This window comes from Arvicanthis niloticus, chromosome 2 (genome assembly GCF_011762505.2).
Source record: "Arvicanthis niloticus isolate mArvNil1 chromosome 2, mArvNil1.pat.X, whole genome shotgun sequence".
In the NCBI taxonomy this organism is placed as follows: domain Eukaryota; kingdom Metazoa; phylum Chordata; class Mammalia; order Rodentia; family Muridae; genus Arvicanthis; species Arvicanthis niloticus.
In genome coordinates, this window is record NC_047659.1 from 5,826,235 (window position 1) to 5,852,722 (window position 26,488).

Sequence of the window (26,488 nt, forward strand, 5' to 3'; positions counted from 1 at the left end):
TGGGGGGCACTGGAAAGGAATGACTGGGAATCATGTTAAGGATGGCGACCAACTTCATGTATTCACTTGGCTAACATGGTACCCAGTTACTTGGCCAAAGTGGACACGGAGGTACACATCTTCAATCCCAGCCCTCAGGAAGCAGAGGCAGGAGGATCTTTATGAGTTCAACATTAGGCTGATCCACACAGTGAGTTCCACGACACATACATAGAGAGAGCCTGTCCCAAAAGAAACAACCACCCAGCAAAGACCTGTAAAGCATTGGCTCAAGTGCCATGGATGTTTCTGAGGCTGTTGTTTCACGAGATGCTGTTTAAGTCGGTGGGAGCCGACCCACCTCCAGGCGGGGGTGCTTCATGCCCAGCCTGTTGCGGGGCTGAGACAAGGAAGGCAGCAGGGGTAGGGGTGGGATTGTGCAGGCAGCCCTTCCCTGAATCTCCACCCTATACCATGCCCTGGAGACTTGGGCTTGTACCTTAACTGTGAGCCAACTGCTTATAATAAATCCTAACTGTTCCACTTCTCGAGAATCTGGGCAAGTAAGTGCCACAAAGCACTGCAGTTCTGTTGGAGACAAGTGGCCTTTTCTCAAACGCGCCCAGCAAAACACAAATTGAAAACAAACCAATACAGGGTACAATATGCAACAAGACTCAGTGATGTGAAGTCAGATGGCAGGTAACCAGGGCGTCAAAAACCAGCGCTGACTTCTGAGAGGGTTTTATATTTTTTGTACTAAAAGCACTTTTATTTACCTGGGAATTCAGGAGAATTACAATACTTTGCCAAGTGTGGCTAGACTTCAGGAAGTCCTTCTAGTCTGTCCAGCCTAAGGCAGGACGGCCATTGCCTGGGCTCTGTGTAGGTGAGGCATGCTCCGGAGGGCATGGGGCCCCTCCTCAGACCCGGAGTCACAGCATTCCTGGGTAGATGGGATCAGAACCCAGGTCTCCTCCCCAAGGACCACGATGGGCAGCCACTATGAAAGAAGTCCTATAGGGACAGGAAAGGGTGGCTAGCCTTTGGGGAAGAACTACTTCCTGCCTCTGGACTGAGCATTCTTTGAAGCAGCAGGAAGCAGGGTCAGCAGGGGACACAGGGTCTGGCTGGCTGATTCCCTGCAAGGCTGGGAAGTTCCCAGGAGTGCCCACTTGGGCCAAATCAAACAATGGGTCTTCAATCTTGTCAGGAGGATGGACTGGCTCAAGGCATTTGGCTTTGGAAGTGCTGTGACTTGCCTGTGTGTGCCAGGCTGTTCAAGGTAGAGGCCACACATCTCTGGCTCAGCACCCTTCAGGAAGTGGTGCTGCTACCCTGGAGACCTTCCATGGAGGCCTGCTTGGCAGGGACTTGATGGTCTCTGCACAAAAGGGAGCTGTGAGACAGGGTGTTTTCAGGGAACAGAAGAGTCCATTTGGTGAAGTCAGGCTGAGCATGGCCTGGGGTTGCCCAGTGTTCTCATCTCACCGCCCTGGATGGGGGCACAGGCCTGTCCCAGCTGTCCCATCATGGCATACCAGCATGTCCTGAATGAGGGAAGGAACACATGAGGTGCTAGAGCCCCAGGCAAGAGGAAACACTCCCAACGTTACCCCCCACCCCATATTAAGACACCCAGGAAAACTGACTAACAGGACAATCAGGGCTGGGCTGGGCTGGGCTTGTACCAAGGCTACCCCAGACAGATAGTGCCCAAACCAAAGAGAGGTCTAGCCAGCCAGGCTCCTCAGGCTCTCTGTCGATAGATTCACAAGACCCCTGCCAGGATGGGTGCCCTAGGTTTACCACATCTACCTTGGGTCATCTTTATGGCAATCAGGTTGTGACACAGCACCAAGCAGCAGGACAAAGCCAGAGCCAGGGCTTCTTGTTAGGACACCGGTTTTCAGAGGAGCCCCACTACCATCCTCACTCCTGTGACCCTGCTCTGGCTTCTCCGTGAGGATAGCTGCTGGTCTCACCTGGTCGCCTGGGAGCAGTGATTCCTCACACATAATCCAGAATCTCTGTCTCCATCTCATTCTCACTCCCATCTGAAGGCTTGAAATCCTCTTCCTCCTCCTCCTCCTCCTCCTCTTCCTCTTCCTCCTCTCCAGATTCAAACATCAGCTGCTCCTTCCCACGATCAGCCTTACCTGTGTTGGAGAAGAGAGCTGCACAGGAAGGAAAGAAGGCTGTGGCTGTGTTCCAACGCAGGCTTCCCAGGTGGCCTTCCAGCCCCTCCACTGTGACAGGTAGTTGGCTCAAGCAGAGAAGCAGCCACAATGGAGAGCATGAGGGCGGGTGGGGACCAGAGGGTGGGGAGAAGCCAGTAAGGCATGTTTTAATCCATTTTCTAGGAAGAACCATGAGCAGCCTGGGTCCCAATGCACCTTGAGGGGGCATACACCACTATTCTCAGAAAAGCTTCAAAGCCTTGACTGGGGTCCCAAGAGGTGAAGCCTACACTACACTCTAAACCCAGCCAGGAAGCCTGCTCTACTCAGATGCCTGCTACCCAGCTTGGAAAGTCCTTTGCAAGAGCTTTTCATTGCTCTTCGGGTCCCCTTGTAGACCCCTTCCTAACAAGTGCCTCGCTTTCCAGTCCCCCCCCCCTCCCCCTTGGGCAGCTCAGGCTTTGAGAAAGGAGCTGGGGAATGCAGTGCAGAGCCATGGGCACACAGCCCCATGGGAGGGATAAGCAGAGCTGTCCTTCCTGCACGAGAAGGCAGCATCTCTTCCCTCGTCTACTGTTCAGTGTCAGGGCTGAGTCCTGGCTCACAGACCTCCCTTCCAGCATAGATAGTATGAGGGTCCCTGGAGATTTTTGTCAGCTTTTGTCAAAGGCTTCCCTGCACAAGTGGCTCTCACCAGGCCTCTCAGAGCGGATGGTCTGTAGAATCATGAGTGACATCGTGTCCCTCAGGTGATCTGTGGTCTTGGGGAGGCACCACCCATCTCTCTCTGTGCACACAGTCTCTGTCCCATCATTGCGGTGAACAATTTTCTGCAACCTGTGGGCAGAGGAAGCTGAGTGGATAGAGCCCAGGGACAGGGCTTGGTGGTGAGCTTATACAGAATCCCAGAGTGTCGCTCCATGTGTGGTGGCTCATGGAACAGTTCTAACACAGGTCTATGGGCAGGGGTTTGTGGGAACAGAATGCCAGTGGGAGCCCCTTATATGGTCTCTGCTTAGGAAACATTGCTCAGACAGATGTCTCAGAGGTAGTGGGTAATGAAGAGCTCCCAGCTGGGTTCACTCTCCTGCTACCAGTCAGGCTTCCCTTGGGTCCAGCATGCTGCCTTGTGCTGCCTTGTTCCCGTTAGTGCTGTTGCCCATTCTTGGTGGTTTTTAGCCGTGGTTGAGAACAAACAGGCTGAAGGTGCCCAGGACCAGGAACCACGGCAATCAAGGAGCAGTTGCTACTAGCAAGCAGGGTTGCTTTCTACAGGGCACGGTGCAAGCCTGGGGTTGCTGCCGGGAGTCTTACAGCCCATATACAGCAAGACTCAAGGCTGCACCAACTCCAGTGGCCAAGTCTTCCTTAAGAGCTCAGCTGTAGAAGAGCTGGGGAGAACACTACTCCTGAGCCAGTTCTAGCCCAGAATCCAGGGGCCATCCCTGGGCACAGGACCCCTCATACATACTCCTCCACATTCAAATCACACAGCTGGTAGAACATCTGTCGATAGGGTGGCAGAGCCCCTTCCCGGAAGATGTAGACCGAATCCTGAGGAAAAGAGGGCAGAGATGGGATGGCTGCAGGGTACTCCAGGTCTACCAAGGCTGAGGACACCCATGCTGTGGCTTTCATGGAGGTCTAAGGGGGTGGCTTGTCCCCAGGCCCAGGGTGGCCAGCAGATGTGAAGAGAGGAGGCTCTCCCTCCCCCAGGAGGTACTGGGAGGGTGGAGGCAGTCAGGCCCTCCTTAGTTTACAGCATGGGACTGCCACCAACCCGTGCTGGGCTCTTCCTTCTGCACCTTCCAAAGGAGCCAGATAGCTCCTCACCGGCTGCTTCTCCTCACTCACTTTATGGTCCCTGCATGCTCCCTTGGCCGCCTTTGGGGGGGGGGGGGAGGCAGAATTTAATGAGTACCATTTCCCCCCTTTCCCTCTTGGAATATAGCCCTAGAGTCAAGGACAAGGCCCCAAGGTGGCCAAGGCATGATGGCTCTAGGAGAAAACTGTCTTCTTCATGTTGCCTGTCTCTGATCAACTTAAATGTTCTGACACAGCTACTTGAGCAGGGACTGCAGAGTAGACACTAGTTTGGCCTCTCCCCGGACCGTGGAGGGGTTATGAGAAGTGTGGTGTGTACTAGCTCCTGCTGGGTGATGCTGATGAAAACCTGATCCCTGGAGGGCTGTGTGCATCCCATCGTGCATTTTACCCCACAGCTGGTCCCCAGATGTTCTGGCTTGGCTTGTGCTCATGTCTATGTCGGACCCCCCATCCCAGCAGCAGTATAGGCCTCAGAGAGCCAGGCTCCCCAGGGGCAGCTCCACACATCTGCTGTGGTCAAATTTTCCCTCTCCAGGACTTGTCACCACCTCTCTACCCACATGGCCCTAGTTCCCCATGACCTTGGGTAGATAGCACCCCAGGTTCTCTTTGTTTCTGGAGGGACCTGAGGGGTGAGTAATGCAAAGGCACTGGGTAGAGAGAGAGCTGAGTCAGTTAAAGACCCTTTCTAGGGTCACTAAGAAGTGCCCAGCCCCACAGTGACCCTTCATCGCCCCACCTGACCTTCCACTGAAGCAGGGGTGGGGGGGCACTCACCTTGAGCTTGTACTTGTTGTAGGTCAATTTCCGTGGGCCATCAGTTCCTGACGGGCCCAGGCCCTGCTTCAGATCATGCATGGTGACAGGCTGGTTGGCTGCATGGAAGCAAGGCAGTGCTTTGGTAGAATGAGTGGGATCACCCCACCTGACCGTCTGCATCTGTCTGTAAGGAATGGGCAGCAGACCTTCCCATCCTGTTGTCCAAATGCCCACCCCCCTTGCATGTCCTGATGTGGATGATTCAGCCACTTACATGTCTTCTTGACAGTGATGGGGAGGCTGTAGTTGTATGTGCTGCGTTTCGCTTTGACAGGCATGTCCCTGGAGCCATAACCTACATGCAAGGGCCATGTGTCAGAAGGAAGTGTGTCACACTCACCTGGGAAATGGTCAGGGATTCACTTTAAGGTGGCCAGCTCCATCTGCCAGCTAAGGAGGAAAGGACACCAGCACATCCAGCAGCTGTCAGGGGCTGACACCCTTGTGTGGCTTCCCTGGCATCTTGGGCTTAAGAAGGACCCATGTCACAGTCTTTGCTTATAAACTAGAGGGTCACAGCACAGCCAGCAAAGAGCCAGCCCTTCTATTTCCAAGCTCCTTTATGTTGTCCATAGACTCTCAGTGGTGGGAGGGGCTAGAGGGATACAGAAATGTTTCTAGCCTAGTCTTTCCATAGGAATAGACGCAGCTTTTGAAGTCAGACTTTTACTATGTAGCCTTGATTACCGTGGAATTCACTATAAAGACTGCTGGCCTTGAACACACAGAGATCCAACTGCTTCTGTCCTGTGAATGTTAGGTGCTACTATGCCCTGCTGGAAATAGGTTCTTTAAAAATAATAAGTATATAAATATATAAATATATATATACATATATACACACACACACACACTATACTATAATTGTTATATATAATTATAATACATATAATATTTTATTATATATATATGGTATATATATATATGTGTGTGTGTATGTGTATATATATGTAAATCCAGGGGCCAATGGAGACCAAAGGCATTGTATCTCTGGAACTGTAGTTACAGCCAGTTGTCAGCCGTCTACCTGGATGGTGGGAATTCAAGCACAGTCCTCTGTAAGCACATGCGCTCTTAACTGCTGGGCCATTCCTATTCCGCACCAGAATGGAAGAGAGTGCTAGAAATGGTGGCTGGAGAGGTGACTGTGCAAACGTGAGAATTCAAGTTGGGATTCCAGCATCTCCACAGCAAGATGGACACCCAGGATGCATGCCTACCAGTCCCTGCTCTGCGTGTGTGTGACAGGGACAGGATGGCTGGCTGGGGCTCTCTGGCTTCTAGACAGCTGAGAAAATATGAGCCCCAGGTTCATGAAGAGCGTCTGCCTCAAAGGACTATGTGAAAGTGACACAGGACAGCGGACGCTCATTTCTGCTCTCCTGCGCGCACGTGTGCTGACACTCAAACACGCAGATATACACACACATAAGTTTGGTTTGTTTGGTAAGGACAGTGCTAGAAATGGTAGACACAGAGACAAGGACAGCAATAAACTTATTTTTACCGTATTTCATTCCACAACGGATTCGAAAGTCAAGGACTTGATAAATCTTGGCATCTGGGTGTTTTCGAGGGTCATAGCCAAATCGAATCCACAAGCTTCTCCATGGGCCTGTTATCTGGAGACCAAAAAGGTGCTGAGTGTGAGGTCCTCTAGTACGTAGGTGGGACCAAGCCCTACAGTGAGGTAGCAGGACCCACCCCCTAAGCTCTGAAACGTGGCCTTAGACCCCACCCTTTGATGGGGTTCTATGGGGATAAAGTGAGATCAGGAGTTTCTACCACTGTTTCTGGTACCCAAGGTACAGTGTGACAACTGTCCTTTCCATGAAGAGCCCTACAGTAAGACTTAGACGTCCTGTTCAGTGAGAGACAGCAGCTTTCCAGGCTGGCGCCCAACAGTGCCCCTGCCTGTCACCAACCTCTAAGGTCTGGTTATATGCTGGCTCCCAGTGCCTCTGCCCGTCACCAACCTCTAAGGCCAGGTTCTATGCTGGCTCCCCTGGCAGGTTAGGATCCCCTTCCTTCTCAACTTTTTGGAAACTCTGTACCACCCTTGGCCCTGCCCCCATCTCCATCCTCTCCTGGGGGGAATTGAGGATGGACTTCTTCCCCTAAGCCCCACACAGCATGGGGAGTTGAGTTGAGAGGTGCTGTCACTAAGAGGCCTGGGCTTTAGGCCTCAGCTTTGCCACTCGTTGGTTACAGAATATGCCATGTGAATGCCCTGAGCCCAGCTTTCCCTCAGAGATAAAAATGGACTCTTGCTGTCACCTCCATGAGGAATGAAGACAGTGATATGTAGCCTCACCCAGTGCCATGCCCTCAGGAATTTCTCACTACAACATCACTATGCACAGAAGGCTTACCTACAACTCAGATAATTCTTCCTCCTTTAAAGTCATCCGCACACAGCCAGATTAGGAGGTTGTGGTGGACCTGGGGGCTTTGAAATCTTTCTGTTTCTTTTTTGTGTCCATATCTTGGTGTGTGTGCACATGTGTTGGTATACGTGTTTGTGTGTCTACCATGACCTACTCAGTGTTGGGGTTACAGGCCATGCTACCACAGGGTGCTGGGGATCCTCAAGCTGGTATAGCACACTTTACCCACTGAACCATCTTTCCAGCTCTATAACTAGTTTTAACAAGTTGTCAAAAGGTGCCGGGTGACAGGGATGCTAGGAAGTACATATGCCTTCTGTTGCCATGGCTCTAATATGTGCCACCAGGGACCACACTGGTGGGAGCTAAGATGCAGGTGAGACTAGACTTACCATGTAATAAGCCATATAGGGAAGCAAGATCTTAAGCTTGTCGGGATGGACACTGACGTTAGACTTGACAGCATTTCGTGACCAAACGGGACGGATGTCAAAGAGCTGGGGAAAGTCAAGGACAGAGTCTGAGAAGAACACTACTGGCTTCTTCCATCAGCTGTCCCTGTGTGTATATGGAACCCATCACCCCGACCAGTTGTTCATAACCCTTCCTCCCTACCCCAATCCTTTAGAGGCATGGAGTATACATCTTGGGCATGCAAGAGCAACTGTGCAGTGCAGGGGTCCTGACCTGACACGGTTCACAGTACAATGGAGCACCAGGGCTGAGCAAGCATGTGCTGAAACCCCACAGCCCCAACCATTCCTAACCTGGATGGCAAGTGCTAGGGACGGGACTTGAAGGAAGTAAAGGGGTGGCCTGGTCCTGGGGAGGGCTATACAAGGCACTGGAAGCCAGAACAGAGATGAGCCACAGGGAAAGCCTCAGTGACTACTGAGATTCAGTAAGGGCTGCAGTCTCTGAAGGGCCGTCCTTGAACAGGGTGTGACTTCAGCTTCAACACAGAAAGCCCCATAAGAACTCACCATTTAGAACTATGGACCCAGCAGAGATCCAGCTACTGTCACAGAGCACTGGAAGCCAGAAGGTAGTGCAGTGTCTTGTGACATGTTGCCAGCTACACCCAGGGTGAAGGCTCCATGGCCTGGCACATGGCCACTTTCCATTGGTTTGTTACAAGTAATGGCTCTGCACAGGCCCCTAGACCCAGCTCCATGTTCGACCTCATCCCAGCAATGACCCATCTCCGGCACCCCAAAGGACTTTTTAAAAAACTCTAGGGACCGTTTCAACTATGGAAATGCAGGACTTCTGAGGTCCTGAGCACTCAGCCTTGCATGTTCCAGAGAGACAGCACTTGACTCAGCACAGTGTCTCCCAGCCCTTTTTATTTTACTTACATGACTCTGTCTTGCTGTCAAGCCCCAATCTCACTCTGCCGGCCAACTACCCCTGCTCCTGAAGTCACAGGCTGGGCCACCAAGCCCAGCTTCTGACACAGCTTTTAGATGTAACAGCTTGAGGTTAAAATTTCTGTGCTAACCAGCCAGTGCTAGAACAAGCAGAGCCAGCCACAGTGGTGTAGTATGGTGGCCCAGCAGGCTAGGTGGGGCACGAGCCTCACCTTCCTCAGCTCTTCCTCCACCTTCTGATCTATGGGGTTGGTGCAGGCCTTCTTCCATGTCTGGACTGCAGCCTCCAAAGGCTGTTCAGGTACCTCAGTGTCTTCAAAGTTGACAAAGATGGCATTGTGGGGGCGCCGGGCTCTACTCAGTCCAATCAGGTTCTCCCCTGAGATGGTGGGATTGTGATAGCCTTCTCTGTGGACAGAGAGATAGACAATTAGATTACCATCTGAGGCACAGGCCTGGCCAGTGGGGCAGAGAACCCAGTAGGTCTCCCCAGTAGACCTTTGCCCCACTGCCTTTCTCTGGATGCAGTGGAGGGGACTCCCAGCACTACCTACTGGAAATGCATGTGGCCTCAGGCTTCCATCAAGGGTGAGACAGGACCTCTAACTGCTGCCTGCAGTGGCTCAGGGAAACTCTGGGGCCAATGGCCCTGAAGGAGGGCAAGGCCCTAAGTCTCAGAGCTGGTGTATGGGAAAGGATGTCATTGAAAGGCTGGTGGTCTCCCAACCGCAATTCCATCTAGCCCCACACAACCCCAGCCAGCCAGCGCAGAGCAGCACACCAGCCAAATGCCCATTAGCTGCATATGGACAGGGTTGTGGACTCTGACTACTTACACGACTCACTTAACTCTCAAAATGGTCCTTCAAGGAAGGAGTTTCTGAGGAAGTGCCTGAGGCCAACCAGATTAGGAAATGTGTCCAAACAGCATTGACTAGGAGCTGGGCCTTAGCCCCAAGAAGCCTGGCTGCAGGCTGGAGAGATGGCTCAGTGGTTAAGGGCACTGACTGCTCTTCCAGAGGTTCTGAATGCAATTCCCAGCAACCACATGGTGGCTCACAACCATCTGTAATGGGATCCGATGCCCTCTTCTGGTGTGTCTGAAGACAGCTACAGTGCACTCACAGACATAAAATAAACAAAACTTAAAAAAAAAAAAAAAAAAAAAAAAAGGAAAAAAAAAGAAAGAAGGAAGGAAGAAAGGAAGGAAGGAAGGAAGGAAGGAAGGAAGGAAGGAAGGAAGGAAGGAAGTCTGGCTACCACTCTCCGAGCCAACTGCTCTTCCACCCAGCAGACAATGACTTGGTTCAGAAGCATCTGACAATACAGATGAATGAAAAGGATGCAGCCAGATGGGAATCACCAAAGCCCATAGGTTAAGCCAGGGTCCTATCTGTCCACCCTATAGTGTCCAACACAGGAAAGACCTGTGTGAACTGCACTCTGTGTGCTGGTGATGTGTCCTGACCTCTTGTGTGTGCATGGGAGGGTTGAGAAGTGGGTGAACAGTGTTTCTCACACACAGGGGTAGAGATCTATACTGTCCTTAGCTTGCTATAAACCTTAAAAAATAGGTTTTTGATTTTTGATGTTGTTTCGAGACAGGGTTTCTCAGTGTAACCCTGGCTGTCCTAGAACTCACTCTGTAGACTAGGCTAGCCTAAAACTCACAGAGATCTGCTTGCTTCTTCTTCCTGAGTGCTGGGATCAAAGGCATGCACCAACACAGCTGGCTAAAAGAAGCAGTTTTAAAACACACGCACACATTCTGTCATGTGTCAGCACACAGCCTGCTCCAGTGGATGGCTCCTGAAGCACTTACAGCAACTCCCTACCTCTTTTTAAAGATTTACTTATTTCATGTATATAAGTACACTGTAGCTGTCTTCAGACACACCAGAAGAGAGTAGCAGATCCCATTGCAGATGGTTGTGAGCCATCATGTGGTTGCTGGGAATTGAACTCAGGACCTCTGGAAAAACAGTCAGTGCTCTTAACTGCCGAGCCATGTCTCCAGCCCAACTCCTTAACTCTTTAAGGGTAGTCGTCAGAAACAGCAGAATCAGAGACAGTAGTATCAAGAACCCCCAGGCTCACATCCTCAGCTTCAGCAGTTACTGCCGTACATAGGCCTGTGCTTCCCCCACACCAGCCCTACCCCACAGCTCCGCAAGTGCATTTTACTGTGTATCCAGGATACCACAGCCCATCCCCACAGGTGTCCTCTGTTTATGTGTATTTGTCCATATGTTTATGCAACATGTGTGTGATTTTGAGGCGGCCAGAAGTTGTGAGCCACCTGACGTGGGACTGGGAGCTAACCTCTGGGCCTCTGTAAGAGCACCAGACCACTAAGCCGCCTCTTAGCCCCTTTACCCTTTTACAAAAACAACCTGCTGCGATGAATGCGTCTGGTCTAGAATTCCTAGGCTCAGGCAATCCTGCTCAACCTCCTCCAACTTGCCCTTTACCCTACTTTTCTCCATGAGTATTATCAACTGTAAACTTAAAAAACAAATAACAAGTAGTTTTCACATTGGCAAACAAAAGATGAAACAAGGCATCAAGTCTGCTTTTTTCCAAATGTGCCTTTCAGGAGCCATCCCAGTTAGGTACAACACTAACTGCTTTAAGGACTTTCTCCCTGAGCCCCAACACCCTCAAGAAGGAAAGTAGGTGGCTGGCCTTCATTTCTGAGAGGAGCATCAGGGAAGGGCCTCACGCTGCCTCTGGTTAGCTCTACTGACCACAGTGATCCTGAATCTGTGGAGAGCTGCTGGTAGAAGCAGAAGGGGCCCAACACACTGCCAGCCTTCCCTCTGCGACCCCAGCCTATAGGACACCCAACCCCAGAGGGCAGACAGCCAGACCCTGCTCCCCTGGCTGGCCAGCCATGCCCCCAAAATCAACAGTGCCTGGGAAGAAAGGCAGGTTCTTTCCGTGTGCTGGGAACCTGCCCAATCACACAAGGAAGAAAAAGGGTCCTACCCATGGGCCCACAGACAGCTGGCCCCAAGCCATGGCCTACTCCAGAAGTGTGGACAGCTGCCTATCAGCCCCTCTGTGCAGAGTGCAGCCCAGGGGCTTTACTGTCTTCTGTGTAGTGTTCTCCTACCACAGGTGTCAATTACTTTGTGAGAGGACAAAAACACATCTGAAACTGAACTCTGAAAAAGCAATGAGGCAGCCAGAAATAGTTGTGCAAACAAATACACACACACACAGAGAGAGAGAGAGAGAGAGAGAGAGAGAGAGAGAGAGAGAGAGAGAGAGAGAGAAATACACCACTAATTAGATAAATAAATGTAATAGAAAAAAATGTAAGAACTCGGCAGTCATACCCAGGGCAGGGCTCACATTCTCCCACAGCACAACACGCGTGTGTCCTCTACCTGTGAAGCATTTGGCAGGGAGGCAACAGCACTTATGCTTCTGTGAGAGCGGTAGACCAACAGCCCTGGAAGACGCCAGGCAGCCAAGAGCACCACGGAAGGCACTGAAGCGTCTCCCTTTTTGGTTTTTTGAGACAGGTTTTCTCTGCTTAGCTTTGGATGTCTTGGAATTGACTCTGTGAGTCAGGCTGGCTTCAGACTCAGAGACTTGCCAGTCTCAGCCTCCCAAGTGGTGGGGTTCCCAGGCACTATTGATTTTGGGGGACATGGCTGGCCAGCCAGGGGGAGGAGGGTCTGGCCGTCTACCCTCTGGGGTTGCAGAGGGAAGGCTGCAGGGTGTTGAGCCCCTTCTGTTCCACTACCACCCGGCTTTTAAGTCACCTCAGGGTGGTTGCAGAACTCATGACCCTCCACTTTGTGAATGCTGGGATTGCCAGTGTGTGAATCTTTGATCTCAGTTTTACTATTTAAGACAATCTCTTTGTTGCTGAGGCTAGTTCCAAGCTTTTGGGCTTATGTGAGTGCCCTGCTTCGGCTTTCTGGATAACTTGAGTGAGGGTATATACTATTGTACTCCAGTTCAGTTGGGCTTTTTCCCAAGGCAGGGTTTTCTCTGTGTAACAGTCCTGGCTTTCTTGGAACTGGATTTGAAGGCCAAGGTGGTCTTGAACTCAACAGAGATCCCCTTGACTCTGCCTCCCATGTGCTGAGATTAAAGGCATACACCATCAAATCCTGCTCACAGCAGTTTTTAAAGCAGGGAACAATACACTTTTTGGGATGAGCTCTAAGCTTGCTGTCACAGCCTAGGGATCTTAACCCTGAATTAAAATGGACCCCATAGACTCATATTTGGATCCTTATTCACCAGAGGGTAGATCCTTTTGAGAATAATTTGAAGGATTAGGAGGTGTGGCCTTGTTGGAGGAAGTGTACCATTGTGGGGTGACCTCTGAGATTTTAACACACATACACACCAGCTTTGGAGGTGGCAGCTCCTCATGCCTCCTCTGCACGGGCTTCAGGTTTGGTCTAGAATGTTCTCTCTAACACTTTCTCGCCTTGTTCCTCCACCACTCATTTCTACCGCAAACTCCTTAGTGGCTCCCGAGCCCTGAGCACCCTTACAGTATATTCAATGCACTCACCCATTTGCTCACACTCTGCCCGGCTTCCCAGCCTCTAACCCAGAACAAAGCCTCCCTGCCATGTCATCTGTTGGCAACAAGCTCCAAGCCTGGGTTACCACAGGACTCTACCAGAGTTTCAGTCCTACCCCATCCAAAAATGGCCACCCTGGACACCTTCTGGACCTCCCAGGCCCCTGCTTGAGCTCATGCTACCATCTGTTTTTACACTACAGTATCTGTTCCAGCACCTGCCCTTTTGCAGCACAGAACCCACCACGTGCTACGTCAGCACTTGAGCTCAACTCTCTGAAGACTGCCCACAGCCAACAGAGTCTCCTGAAGGAACACCGAGCACAGGCTGGCTTTCAAGCTGCTTTCATCTGCTTTATTTGTGTGCTGACCTATGTCCAAGGTTCCCTCCACTGGGTCCCAGCTATTGGGAGCACTTGGCCCAGGGTTACAGGAGAGAACAAAGCCAGCCAAAGCACTGCCCTGGGAAGCGCACAACACAATAAGAAAGGCTCACTTTGTGTATGTAGTTTAAAAAGGTAACAGGCACGGTGATGCTAGCCTATGACCCCAGCACTTGGGAGGCAAAGGCCAGAGAGGCTCCGAGTCTGAAGCCAGCCTGGATGCTGCAATATGCTCTGGGCCAGCCTGGGCTACAGAGACAGACCTTTTCTCTAAACAAGCATAATAGTAAGAATGGTGTGAGACTAAGGACCAATCAAGGCCCAGGGATTGGGCAAGGCCAGGCTCAGAGCTTCCCATGTGGCCTGGAGACCCCAAGTCTGCATCCTTTATAAATGGGGATGACAGAGAACTGTAAATTGCCAGGAGGCGAGACCAACTGTGGGCTCACACTCCCCACAGCTGGTGTCCCTTATTAATCTCATATTGAGAATATTCAAATTAATTTCTTCAACATTAGTCAGTCCTGGCTCTTACACAAAGGAACTTTTCCTCCTCTGTGCCAATGTGCAGATGCCTCCAGAGAAAAACCCACATTTGACAGTGCCTGGGACCTGCCTTCCAACAGCCCTGCTCTGTCCAGACTGTGTAAAATTAACTTAATCTTCTCACTTGAGCTGCATATGGTCTTAGTTGGGACAAGAGATGCCCACTGCTGACTCTGAGACAGCCGTGCCCATCCTCAGTGTGGGGCTGTGAAAGGATGGCTTGGTTTTTGGTAGAGCGCTGGCTGGAGACAGCCAGAGACCCAACAGGTGTCCATGCCTGTGAGGGACAGCATATATTTCCCTGAGCTCCCAGACATGTGGTCTAAGACCTCCATTTGATCAGTGCTGTTCAGTCACAAAGGGCAACAGGACAACGCCCCTACCAGCCCCTCCACAGGTAGAGGGTTTGACTACAGGTCTTAGGGCCTCAAGAGATTTCCATATTAATGAGATACCTAAAGGTCAGAGGGTGTAGCCAATTAAGTATTCTTTCCCAGATCCTCCTCCTTATAAATGGTATTTAACTAAAGGCCAGCCCTGGGGGCGCAGGGGTACATCCAGATCCATCTACCATCCACTAAGAAAATAAACCCTTTTGGAACCCTGGACTTTCTCATGCTTTTGGGGCCCTGACATGGGAACTGTGGAGAAGGTCTCAACTACTGAGCTGTGTCTAATCTCCTGTCAAGGACTTCTCTGCGTTCCAGCCGTGGGGACCTCCGATTCAACCAAGCTAGCTGACCCTGCCAAGTGAGTGCCAGTAACTGAGTCTCTTCCTGCAGGGCGTAGTTGGGGCTTCTCTCTCCCTGTTCCTCTCAGCTGCAGGCCAGCCCGCATCCCCCATTCTCTGTTCGGGGGCAGTGGCTTCTGGGGGCCGAGAATAAAGACCACAGGCCTCTGGGTCCACTCAAGAGCCCCTGTCCCCTGCAGAACTTCAGACTGAGTTCTCTCCCTGCCCGGGGCACCATGGCGGCTTCTCACAGCCCAGTGTCCACCCAGCACCGTGTGGAAGGGGCTCAAATTCCTGTGCTCCAGTCTCTATATAGCCATGGAAACCACAACCGCCCAACAGGAACCCATGCCTGCGACCACAAGCAAGCTAATCTTCCCTGCACTCAGAACACAAAACACAGCTCATACTCAGTGAGCAGGTTCCAGAACAACCAACAAGGATTCTGGAGCTTGAAGGGAGACTCCAGCAGATAGGTAAGTGCTGGAGAGTGCTGGCAGCTACCTCTAGTCATGTGCACAGACAAGGAGACAGCAAGTGGGACAAACAAGCTGAGGTTCTTCAGGGAAATGGCAGAAGGCTGGGTTACAGATCTAGCTATGAACTCTGCTGAGACAGGAACCAGTTGGCCATGAGATGGACAGAGGAGACAAAAGAGGCCTGGGTTAGTGTGGAATATTTGCACACGGCATTTCGCAGGTAGTGGCATTATTGGTGACTTAAGGGCCAAAGAGGCTTCTCAGAATGACCAGGGGATTAAAAAAAGAGACCATTTCTTATCAGGTGCTCTTGAGTCCCACTAGTTCACTGTATGTTGGGAATGAAGCCGGTGACACCAGGCCACTGCTTAGGACACTCCCCTTCTGAATTTAATCCTGATGCCTCGGTCCCAGGCCTTCTGCTGCCCTGGGGCCTGGGTGAGAGGCTGGGGGCTGCCTACCGGTGCTGTGTCTCAGGGCGATAGAAATAGTCCACAGGGGTGTCCAGCCTGGAAAAGATGGGCGGGGGGATGTAGAGTGGCAGTTCCTGATGAAAGAACTCTTCCTTCTCAGGCTTGCGCATAAGCACTCTGTCATACATGGACACGCGCTTGCCATCAGCTTCTGTGTGCACTGCCAAGTACTGGAAGTCAGACATTCCTGGAAAGACAAGAGAACAGATGGCAGGCTCTCCCTCAGGGTCTGGTACTGCTGTGCTGACACCCAAACCCTCAGGGAGGTACCGAGTGAGCTGTGAAGTGCCCTCTGATGGCTGTACAAATTAGTGCAGTAACAGTGGCTTGGGAGAGAAGGGGGGAGTGGGGTTTGTGTGGGGGGGCATGGAACAACTGGGTAAAGCCCAGGGAGCTAATCCATAAAACAAATTGCACCTCTCTTACAATACAGTATTTCCACCAAGCTACAGGGGCTTCTGGCCATCTACCAGGATGAGGTACATTCACGCCCAGCCCAAGGGACCTCAGGTAGAGGTCCTATTCTCCCTTTGTTTCATGTTTGAGACCTGATTTTCCTGTAACTGAGGCTGGTCTCACAGTCCTCTCCTGCTCCTTTTTTCTCTTTGGATTCTCCCTTAGGGCAGCAGCTATAATCAGCCATCTAAGGAATACGGATCATTTGCTAACCACCTCCTGTAAGCTCTAAGGAATACGGATCATCTGCTAACCACCTCCCGTAAGCTCTAAGGAATACGGATCGTCTGCTAACCACCTCCCGTAGGCTCTAAGGAATACGGATCGTCTGCTAACCACCTCCTGTAAGCTCTTTAATAGGCTCCATCTCTGTGAGTCTTCTCCAGAGCCTACTGAAATGCTAGCTCTGCAGCCCCAGCTCACAGACAAGGAGACTGAGGCAGAGGGAAGCTCTGAGAAACTGGTACGTGGGGGTGGGGGGCGGGGAGCGGGTGACTAAGAACAAATACAGTGACACACCTGTGTGAGAACGTTACAGGAAACTCACTACTGTACATGCTAACTTAAAATCTGGTAACAGACAATCTCAGGGCTCATCCGCTACAGTCCCAAAGTGAATGTTCTTTGGCTCTGCCTTTCCAGTTCCTGCCTTCCTGCTTCCTCCCCACAGTTCCCTGGAAAGAGCCATTCTGAATGAGGATCCTACGACACTAGGTATCCAGTTCAAAGCTCAGAACCAGAGTTAGCTGGGGAAACTTCAGAGGGGATGAAACCAGCAGTCATCACAGCTTGATGGGAAGGCAGACAGTGTCACAGTGCTGTAATCGCACTGTTTGGGAGGCTCAGTGGGCTTAGAGTTTAAGGATAGCTTGGGAGAAGGTTCCAAAACAGTGCTGTCTCAGACTGGAGAGCCAATCACTAGTTTGATCTGGTGTGGTTTTTAAGATAAACCACACATGGTTTATCTTAAAACTGGAATGTTTCTCACAGAACTCTAGATTCCTAGCTTTTCTCTCTCTTCATTATTTATTTTTATTTCATATGCATTGATGTTTTGCCTGAATATATGTCTGTGTGAGGGTGTCAGATTCCCTGGAACTGGAGTTACAGACTGTCATGAGTGCTATGTGGTTGCTGGCAACTTGAACCCAGGTCCTTTGGAAGACCAGCCAGTGCTCCCAACTGCTGAGCCATCTTTCTAGCTTGTTAGCTTCTCTTAACAGTATAAAAGGTTGGGGCTGGAGACAAGATTCATGGGTTAGGAACACTTCCTGATTTAAGTTCACTTCCCACTAGATGACTCATAACTGCCTGTAATTCCACCTCTAGGGAATTAGAATCTTTCTTCAGACATTTACAGGCACTTACATGTGGAATATACACATATAAAAACAGAAAATAAACTCATAAAGAGAGAAAACCAAGTGTGGTGGTACACACCTTTAGTCCCGGCATCCAGAAGGCAGAGTCAGGCATATCTCTGTGAGTTTCAGACCAGCCTGTCCTACATAGAGAGCTTCAGGACAATCAGATCTATGCAGAGAAACACTGTGTGCTGGCTAGTTTTATGTCAACTTGTTACAAGCTACAGTCATCTGAGAGGAGGGAATTCAATTAAGAAAATGCCTCCCTGAGATCAGTCTGTAGGCAGGCCTGTATGTATATAACATTTTCTTAATTAGTGATTGATTAGTGATTAATTAGTGAATGAGGGCCCAGCTCATTGTGGGAAGTAATACCCCTGGGCTGGTGGTCCTGGCTTCTGTAAGAAAAGCAGGTTGAGAAAACTATGAGAAGCAAGCCATGTACCCCGCCATGGCCTCTGCATCAGCTCCTGCTCCAGGTTCCTGCTCTCACTGCTTTTGATGAATTGTTATATGGAACTGTGAGTGAAAAAAACCCTTCTCTCCCCAAGTTGCTTTGGTCATGTGTTTCATTACAGCGATAGTAACCAGAACTAGGACACTGTCTCTGAGAGAGAGAAAGAGAGAGAGAGAGAGAGAGAGAGAGAGAGAGAGAGAGAGAGACAGAGACAGAGACAGAGACAGAGACAGACAGAGAAAGGGGGAGAGAGAGAGAGAATATGAATGAGAATAAATGGTGCAAAGCAGTGTACCCACAATCTGTAAAGACTATTGACTAAGGAGGCTGCTTCCACGGTGGAAAATGGCTGTACCTCAAGCATGGGCATACCCCACCCCACTTTCCATGGGGCTCCACACGAAGCCCTGAAATCACCCAATATCACTAGAGATGTACGGTTACCCTGGAATTTGTAAATTGTGGAGATGATGCCAATAATTTCCAAGTCGAATGTGACCTGGGGGTGGGCCTCGTCTCCCAGGACACCTCTCCGACGCCTCGTTCTTCTCTGGATCCGGAGCAGCAGGCTGCTGGTACTGAAACGGTTAGCGCACACAGGGTGGCAGTATGGGTCCTTGGGCCGGAAGTAGAGCTCGAGCCTCTTGGTAGGGTCAGTGTAGATCTGTAGCAATGCCAAGGGAGACAGGGGAAGCAGTAAGCAGCTAAACACCCAACAGTGCTCTGCTCCTCTTCCCACAATGCCCAGACAATGGAGACCCAGGAAGGATCAGAGGCGCATGCTCTATTTCTAGCTTTTCATTCCCAATGAACTCTTTTTAGTCTTCTCTCACATCATATCCTGACTGCTGTTTTCTCTCCTTCCTGGTCTCCCATTCCCTCCCTTCTACCTCCCCTCTCCCCATGATCCACTCCTTTGTTTCCCTTCAGAAAAGAACAGAACTCCCAGGAATATCAACTGAACATGGCATAACAAGATACAATAAGACCAGGCACAAACCTCCATATTAAGGCTGGGCAAGGCAACCCAGTAGGAGGAAATGGGTCCCAAAAGCAGGCAAAGGCTCAGTGACAGCCCCTGCTCCCAGTGTTGAGAGTCCTACAAGCACACCAAGCTACACAACCATAACATATTCGTGGAGGACCGAGCTCAGACCCACACATACTCCCACATTGTCCCTTCAGTCTCTGTGAGCTCCCATGAGCCCTGCCTAATTAGTTGATTCTGGCTGTCCTGGAACTCACTCTGTAGACCAGGCTGGCCTCGAACTCAGAAATCCGTCTGCCTCTGCCTCCCAAGTGCGACTCATTTTTTAAACCCAAGTTTATTCATGTTTAAGTAGTAAAGAGAATGAAGTCAAAGAGCCTCCTTCCAGTAGGTTATAAAGTGAGAGATAACTGCTAATTAAGTAAAAGGCATCACCTATCAAGTGCAGGACACAAAGGGACTCTCCTGGCCCCACACTACAGGCAGGGTTACAGACAGTCCTGCTTACTACCAAATAGACAGAAGCTTTCAGAACTGACTAGGGTAGGGTTAACTATACCAAAAACTACCCACCTGCTCCAGGACTCAGTTGATAGTTTCTGGCAGTCATTGCTTATTATTACCAACAGCCTTCAAGGCCCCAGTTCCTTCTTCTTAAAGGAAAAAAACAAACAAACAAAACCCCCCAAAGAATAGTGTCCCCCTCATACACGATACTGTTACAAGCATTAAATTAAATAGTGGCACCTAACTCCTGGTAAGTACTAACACATGTCTCCTCCATGTGAACAGATGGCAAGAGAGGCATGCAGTGAGTGTCAGCTGTGTGTGTGTGTGTGTACCAACAGTATACACTGGCTCCATCCCCTCGTCACCCATGAGTTTAACTCCTGACTCCCAGTACTCAGGACAGGGCCTTCATGAAGCTCAGTAGCAAGCTAGGGAAAACATGAAGGTCAAAAGAAGCCCAGGGCTGGAGAGAGGACTCAGAAGTTAAGAGCAGTTCCCAAGACTGGAGTTCAGTTCCCAGCACCCACCCATTGGGTATAGTGCACAACCACCTGTAATCACAGCACTAAGGGGCCCAACACCCTCTTCTGGCTTTCACAACCACCTGTATACACAACTAAAAATAGCAGCCTCATTCCTCCGGCATCCCTTCTCATAAAACACACAACTCTGATCTAACAGAGCAGGGATGAGCCCAGACACAGCCTGGCACATTAGGAGGACTCCAGAAACCCAAGTAGAATATATGACTTATGGAGGACTGTCCGTATCAGGTAACCCTGGGGTGAGGGAGAATAAGTAAGGGAGAAAAAGGATTCTCTCAATGTCATAACATCCATCAGCTCTTTTCCACACCCATTTAAAAAAAAATGGAGCATCAGCTCAGACTCTAGTTGTGCTGGAATTCAATTTCCTGTAGTACCTGTAATAACTGTCTGGCTTAACCTTCTTACCTGCCCCCTTATCTGGAAAATGGAAAGAAAAATAGTATCTAGTTCACTAGGGTATTAGGACTTTTGTTGTTTGTTCTTTTGAGACAGGGTTTCTCTGTGTAGCCCAGGCTGTCCTGAAACTCACTCTGTAGACCAGGCTGGCCTAGAACTCAGAAATCCACCTGCCTCTGCCTCCGTAAAGTCACTATTACCCAGCTTCATTAGAACGTAACTAAATACTTGATAAATTTTTATAAAACGAGGAATCTGTATAGATATTATTAGTACAGAGGTAAACAAGAGAGGTCCTAGCTCTGAGTTTACAGCCCCAAGGCCAAGTAATAAATGTAATACATGAACAGGTAATAAATGTATCAAACTAAAATCTGAGCATAATTATCAATGGAAGGAGCCAGTATTAACTGACAGGATCAATCTATTTATTCTAAGATGTCCAGGGAGATCATTTCTAAAGAAATATTCCAAGATTCCACAGAGCATCACTCCAGGTCCCTTACTGTTCATTTGTAAAATGCAGATGTTGTCAGGTCCTGCCCTGGGGATTGCAAGGACTGTGGCATATAAAATTAAAAAAAAAAAAAAAAAAAAAAAAAAAAAAAAGCACGTCGTACGCGTTTACCACAGAATACAATGTCAGCGAATTGTGTCACTTTTAGTTTCAACTACAAGTGGAGTAAAAGTTCTCTTTCCTCCGGTGCCTCGGTTTTCTACCGAGAGCAATAAGGTCAGAGCAGCTCACTGTCCTGGGGCAGATGCTAAGCATACTACTTACGTTTGGGAACAGAAAGAAAACAATGCCTTGTTCACAGCAGGTCCTAGAGCGTGCCTAAACTCTCTGTTGCCAGGGAAACCGCTCTCCCGCCCTTTCGGTATACCAGATTCCTTTCCCTTTCCCGCGGTCCCGGAGTTTCCCAGCTCCTTACTCGAGAGACGCTTTCCTCGCCGCCCAGGGTCTGTAGCATCTTGGCCTCGTTGCGCACCACGCCCGGGTACTCCACACACACCAGTCTCCGTTCCCGCCGCAGGTCCACAGGGATGGCGGCCTTCGGGTCCGCCTCTGGTTCCGCCGCCGCCATGACTATCAGTCCGGTTTCAGCCCGCCGCGGTCCGTCTCAAATGGTTCCTCAAGGCCTCACCTCAAAGGTTCCGCGAAGGAATTGTTCCGGTCCTTCGTACCTTTCTCTTCTCCTTAAATCAGGGAGACACTAAGGCCTCCAGGAACAGGGCGCCTCGGCATCTGTTTATTTTGCGACACCACAGAGGCTTGGAGGTTTTCTACCATAAAATGAAGAGGGTTTGATAAAGAGGCGAGACAAAGGCGTATCTTACTAGCCAACCTAACCAGGATTCGGCCGGGTTTTTCCGGATATCCCGTCCAATGAGAGCTTGAAGGCGTGCCCAAGGCGCCTTCTGGCCCGCCTGTCATCTGTGAGCTGTTTTTTGGCTGTCAAACAAAAAGCAGTCCACTGAGTCCTCTTAGCCATGCCTCTGTATGCATGTATTTAGGGCATGTATTTGAGACTGGATATCAGGGTCTCAGCAATGGAGAAGGCAAATTCTCTCAGTAGTCATAGATTGGCAATAGCTCTTTATCTAAGGATGGGCCCTTGTGAAATTTCCCACATGCCCATGGTGTTGTTTAGGAGATCATATTGTTGAGATTTCATGGGTGCAGCTTTCCCGCCCTTGAAGACACAATATGCAAAACGGGATTTCTTCTCTCCTCCTCCCTCCCCCCTTCCTCCTTCCCTCCTTCCCTCCCTCCCTCCCTCCCTCCGTCCCTCCCTCCCTCCTTCCCCCCACCCCCTTCTCTCTTTCTATGTAGCCCTAGTTGGCCTGGAACTCGCTATGTAGACCAAGCTGCGTTGGCACTCACAGAGATCTGCCTGCCCCTACCTCCTGAGTGCTAGGATTAAAGTCTTGGGCCACCAGGGCCCATAGAGGGAATTCTGTATGAGAATGGTGGGCTTGAGGCATTGGGCACCTCACACCACACAAACTTGAAGGCCTGAGCTTGGGGCCGGGATGCAGGCATGCTTCTCCATCCATTAGGCAGCTACTAAACACCTCTGTTGTGTGGAGGAATGGATCAGAAAGGCAAAAGTGGATTCAGACAAGGCAGGCTGGTTCAGGCAGGAGATGATCCTGAGGACAGGAAAGTGGCTGTGAGAAGGAACTTTAGGAACTGCATTTGAGGACATTAGGAGATCCCAGATTTCTAAAGTGATGTCTCCAGGAGCTGGAGATGGCTCAGTGGTTAAGAGAATTTGTTCCTCTGCAAAAGGAGTCAGGACAGGGTCCCAGTAGCCACATGGAGACTCACACGGCTTGCGACTCCAGTTCCAGGGAATCTGACACATATTTCTGGTATGCATGTGGTTCACATACAGGCAAAACACTCATATCCATAATTTTTTTAATCTTCTAAAAAATTTTTAAAGAAGGCGGAATAAATCGCTGCAAAGTTTAGACAATTTAAAAAAGGGAAAGCATGAACTGATAGAAAGTCTTCATAACTATTTGCATTGGAATAGCTATCCAGGAACCCAAAATGTTTTATTAGTGTGTGTCTGTGTGTGAGTATTTGAAAAGACTAGACGAATGTGTCTGATCTTCTGTAGCTGGAGTTACAGGTGGCTACAAGCCACCCAACATGGGTGCTAGGAACTGAACTTAGGTCCTCTAAAGGAGCAGCAAGCAGTCTCCTGCTCAACTACCCATCTAGCCCCTTCTGAGCACAGCGAGCGAGCTGTCAGCTAACAACAGACACTGGTGAGCTGAAAAGGAACTGAACTAGAGGACGTGTAGTTCTTGTCCTACCTTTTCCAGTTATGACTCACATTCTGCCCTTACACTACCCTGGGTAGTAAAGCCAGGAGACCCCTTCACAAATTTTCACACACTGAGAAAAGCTTCCAATGCATATTTTTGTTATTTCTTGTTCCCCAAGCATCATCTGATGGTTTAATTTTCAGGAAAGGAGACTCTAAGTGGCATGTACATTTACTGCTGAGTGTGCAATTGTAAATGAACAAATTGATAACTTCCCATCAACACACCTCTGTGAGTCTGATATACAAGCTTCAAAGCCCTTCTTGGAATTCTGCAAAGATGACAGTAAAATATTAGATACACATTGCACCCCGTATTGGGATGTATGCACAGTACCTGCTTAGCAAGTTTTGTAACATAGGCTGATCACTTGTTGGCTCCGTGAGGGTCTGACTAGGTAGGTAGGTTTCTCCTACCTCTGAATGAGGAGAAGGTGGGTTCCTGCGCCTACAAAGCTGCTTTTAGACCACACGGAGCCTCAGTAAATCCCTCATCCAATGTAGAGAGATTTACAGCTGCAATCTCTTCTCCTTATGATATAAACATGATCTTAGAAAGAGATCTCATGCTGTTCCTGTTCTCAGCGGCTCCTCTACCCCCACCTAGCTCCCTCCACCACCTAGCTGTCAACTTCCCTTCATCATTTAGGCTTATATGTAGGCTTTACTTTCCCTGGGAATCCTCCATGATAACCTATGCCTAGAATGGTGATTTCCTTGGTACACATGGCACTCAATTGCACACATCGGGGAGCCTTGCCACACAGCCTTATTTGCTTAATGCTGGCCTTGCTTTACTGTATTGGCAGCTTCCTAAGGGTAAGAATTGCTTTGCTGCACAACTCTCAGACCTGGACACAAGGATATTGTGCACAAGGGCACAGAGTAGACATTCAAGAAAAATGCTGTGAGCTAGTGCATGAATGAGGCAACTTTCTTGACTCATTCAATCGAGTCCCTAGATCAGGACATGGCTACAGAACACTGAATCAGCCTCATTTTATAGAGGAATGTCCGTATGTGTACAGGAACCAAGGAGAAGGGCTGGAGGGGAGGAGAAGACAAGGACCAACCTAAGGCCATCAGACCAAGCTTCTGAGAGACAGAAACTTGGTCCTGCCTGGGATCCAAACCAGGGAGGGCACAGGCTGGGAGCTAAGAGGAGCCAAAGGGATCAGGCAGCTAATGAAAGCAGTGTCCACACATTTAGCATTTAGAAATGTGGTTTCCTGCATGCCTGGTTCTGTGTGAGGCATAGATGATGAATCAGAAAGCCTGTCCTCCTAGAACTTGCACTGAGTAGTAAGGACAAGTAGCAAATGAATTGGCGGCTGGGGCGCTGCTGGGCGGTGGAGGGTGTGCTTATATGTTCACGGTGCTGAGTTCCATCCCTAGGCTCCCTCCCACCTATCATCACACCGATCAAAGATAACATCAAGGAAAATTCAAGCCCATGACATTTTATCCATTTTCCTGCACCCAGCCTCTTCAGATTCAGTTTTCCATCATGCCCTGGCACACAAGGTGAGCTTTCCAAGGCTCGGAACTGGGGCACACTAGTGTGGAGACATGTTTGGTGACCTACACCCTTAACACCCCTTCCAGCCACTGGTCTAGGACTGAGGACGGTCTGGGCCTTGGCTGTCTACATGTGCATGCAAATCTCAGGTCCTGCCCCCGATATACAACTGTCCTATTCTCTGAGGTGACCCAAGGCAATGGAAAGGGGATGCTGGCTGCATAGCAGAGCCTAATTCCACAGGAAAGCATGGTTAGGGAAGCAGCATAACACTCCTCCTACCCAGAGCTTTGCAGAACACTGAGTATTGTCAGCAGTGTGCCATTGGAGGAACCAGGAGTGGACGGAGTATTAACCTTTTATCATCTAGTGAAAAGGAAATCTTTGGAAAATATTTTTCTGAGCTTCAATAGAGATGGGGTATAACTCACTGTATTCGCAAAGTCATTCTACAGCCCACACAGTGGGTGATTTCTTTATTATTCCTTTGCTGGGCCTTGAATCTCCTTGGATGGGATGAGAAGTGTAATGTTTCCTTTTGGCCATCAGATGGCGACAGAGCATTCACATAGGCAGGCCCTCCATCTACTGGTAGTGGGCGCTCATGACATCCTGGAAGATGGAGAAGTTGCCACTCTGAGGAACCCCAGTCCAAGCCTGAGCTCTCTTGAGTTCAGCAGCCTCCTGAAAGGCTAGTCCCGGGGTCAGTATTCTTGCTGTCCATCTGGTCCAGCTGTGCCTACTTATACACATATTCAGGGTCTCATCATTGGGTGACAGTGACCGACAGGACCTGGGCTTGGAGTCTTTCACAGGTTTCTCTTCCAAAAGGAAGAAACCACCTCACTGGGTATTCTCCTTCACAGTCAGCTTGTCATTTCAAAGCAAAAGGAAACCGAGAACAAGACTGGGTTTCAGAGCTTGTTCATAGGTATAGTTTATGTTGCCAAGTTAAATATTTTCAAAACGCTGCCTAGCCAAGACATATTCACAGAAAAGCTAATAAAATTGAGGCACTGCAGCCCCTCAAGTACACACAGGTTTTCCGAAGGCCTTGGGAGGCCCTGCGTCATTGAGCTCACGTGGGAGCACATTTTTAACTGCATTTGATTAAGACATCTGTCCCTTTCCAGCCCTGCTGTCCTCGGTCACACTTTGCTGGGGGTCTTGGGAGTATGGGGGACTTGGCTAAGGGGAAGTGAGCTCGGAAGTCAGTAAGACAGAATAGGATCTATGGGTGTGGCCTGCAGTCACTTCCATGTACAGATAAGGGAGTGCTGCTTTTTTATTTTTTCTGTAGGGGTGGCTTCCAGGAACACTTGTCCCATCCAAGTCCGTGACAATTTATTGATGTTGTGACCTGAAAATGCAGGACTAAGAGGGTGAAGTCCTCTTGATTTCCAGAGCCATAATTCATCCTGTGGGAAATTCCATCAGGGACAGAAGAGCTGAGGAGCTGGCTCACTGGGCAAAGCACTCGGGAAGTACCAACATGAGGGCCTGAGTTCAGATCCTCAGCATCCATGTAAAAGTTGGGCATGTTAAAAACAAAACAAAACTCATCTGTGACTTTTGCACTGGGCATGAGCAGAGACAGGTAATTTCCAGTAGCTTGCTAACCAGCCAGTGAACACAAAACACTGTCTCAGAAACAGCCTGTCTCAGAAAATATGGTGGAGCTGCTG

At 49.8% G+C, this 26,488-nt stretch overlaps 1 protein-coding gene across 2 annotated transcripts; it reads right to left on the bottom strand.

The window, feature by feature from the left end:
* Positions 1–722: 722 nt before the first annotated feature.
* Gtf3c5 (general transcription factor IIIC subunit 5) lies at positions 723–21,807 on the bottom strand. Of its 2 annotated transcripts, none has more exons than XM_034496261.2 (12): positions 21,377–21,807; positions 18,447–18,666; positions 15,714–15,912; positions 8,775–8,970; positions 7,585–7,689; positions 6,313–6,427; positions 5,020–5,100; positions 4,764–4,861; positions 3,631–3,713; positions 2,854–2,996; positions 1,965–2,138; positions 723–1,529 (listed from the first exon to the last, which is right to left on the bottom strand). In XM_034496261.2, exons 1-11 carry the CDS (start codon positions 21,527–21,529, stop codon positions 1,990–1,992), a joined length of 1,542 nt encoding a protein of 513 aa, XP_034352152.1. In that variant the 5' UTR covers positions 21,530–21,807; the 3' UTR covers positions 723–1,529; positions 1,965–1,989. The 2 variants fall into 2 exon arrangements, with proteins under 2 accessions (XP_034352152.1, XP_034352151.1); XM_034496260.2 differs by having other exon boundaries at positions 1,965–2,156.
* Between the last annotated feature and the right edge of the window lie 4,681 nt (positions 21,808–26,488).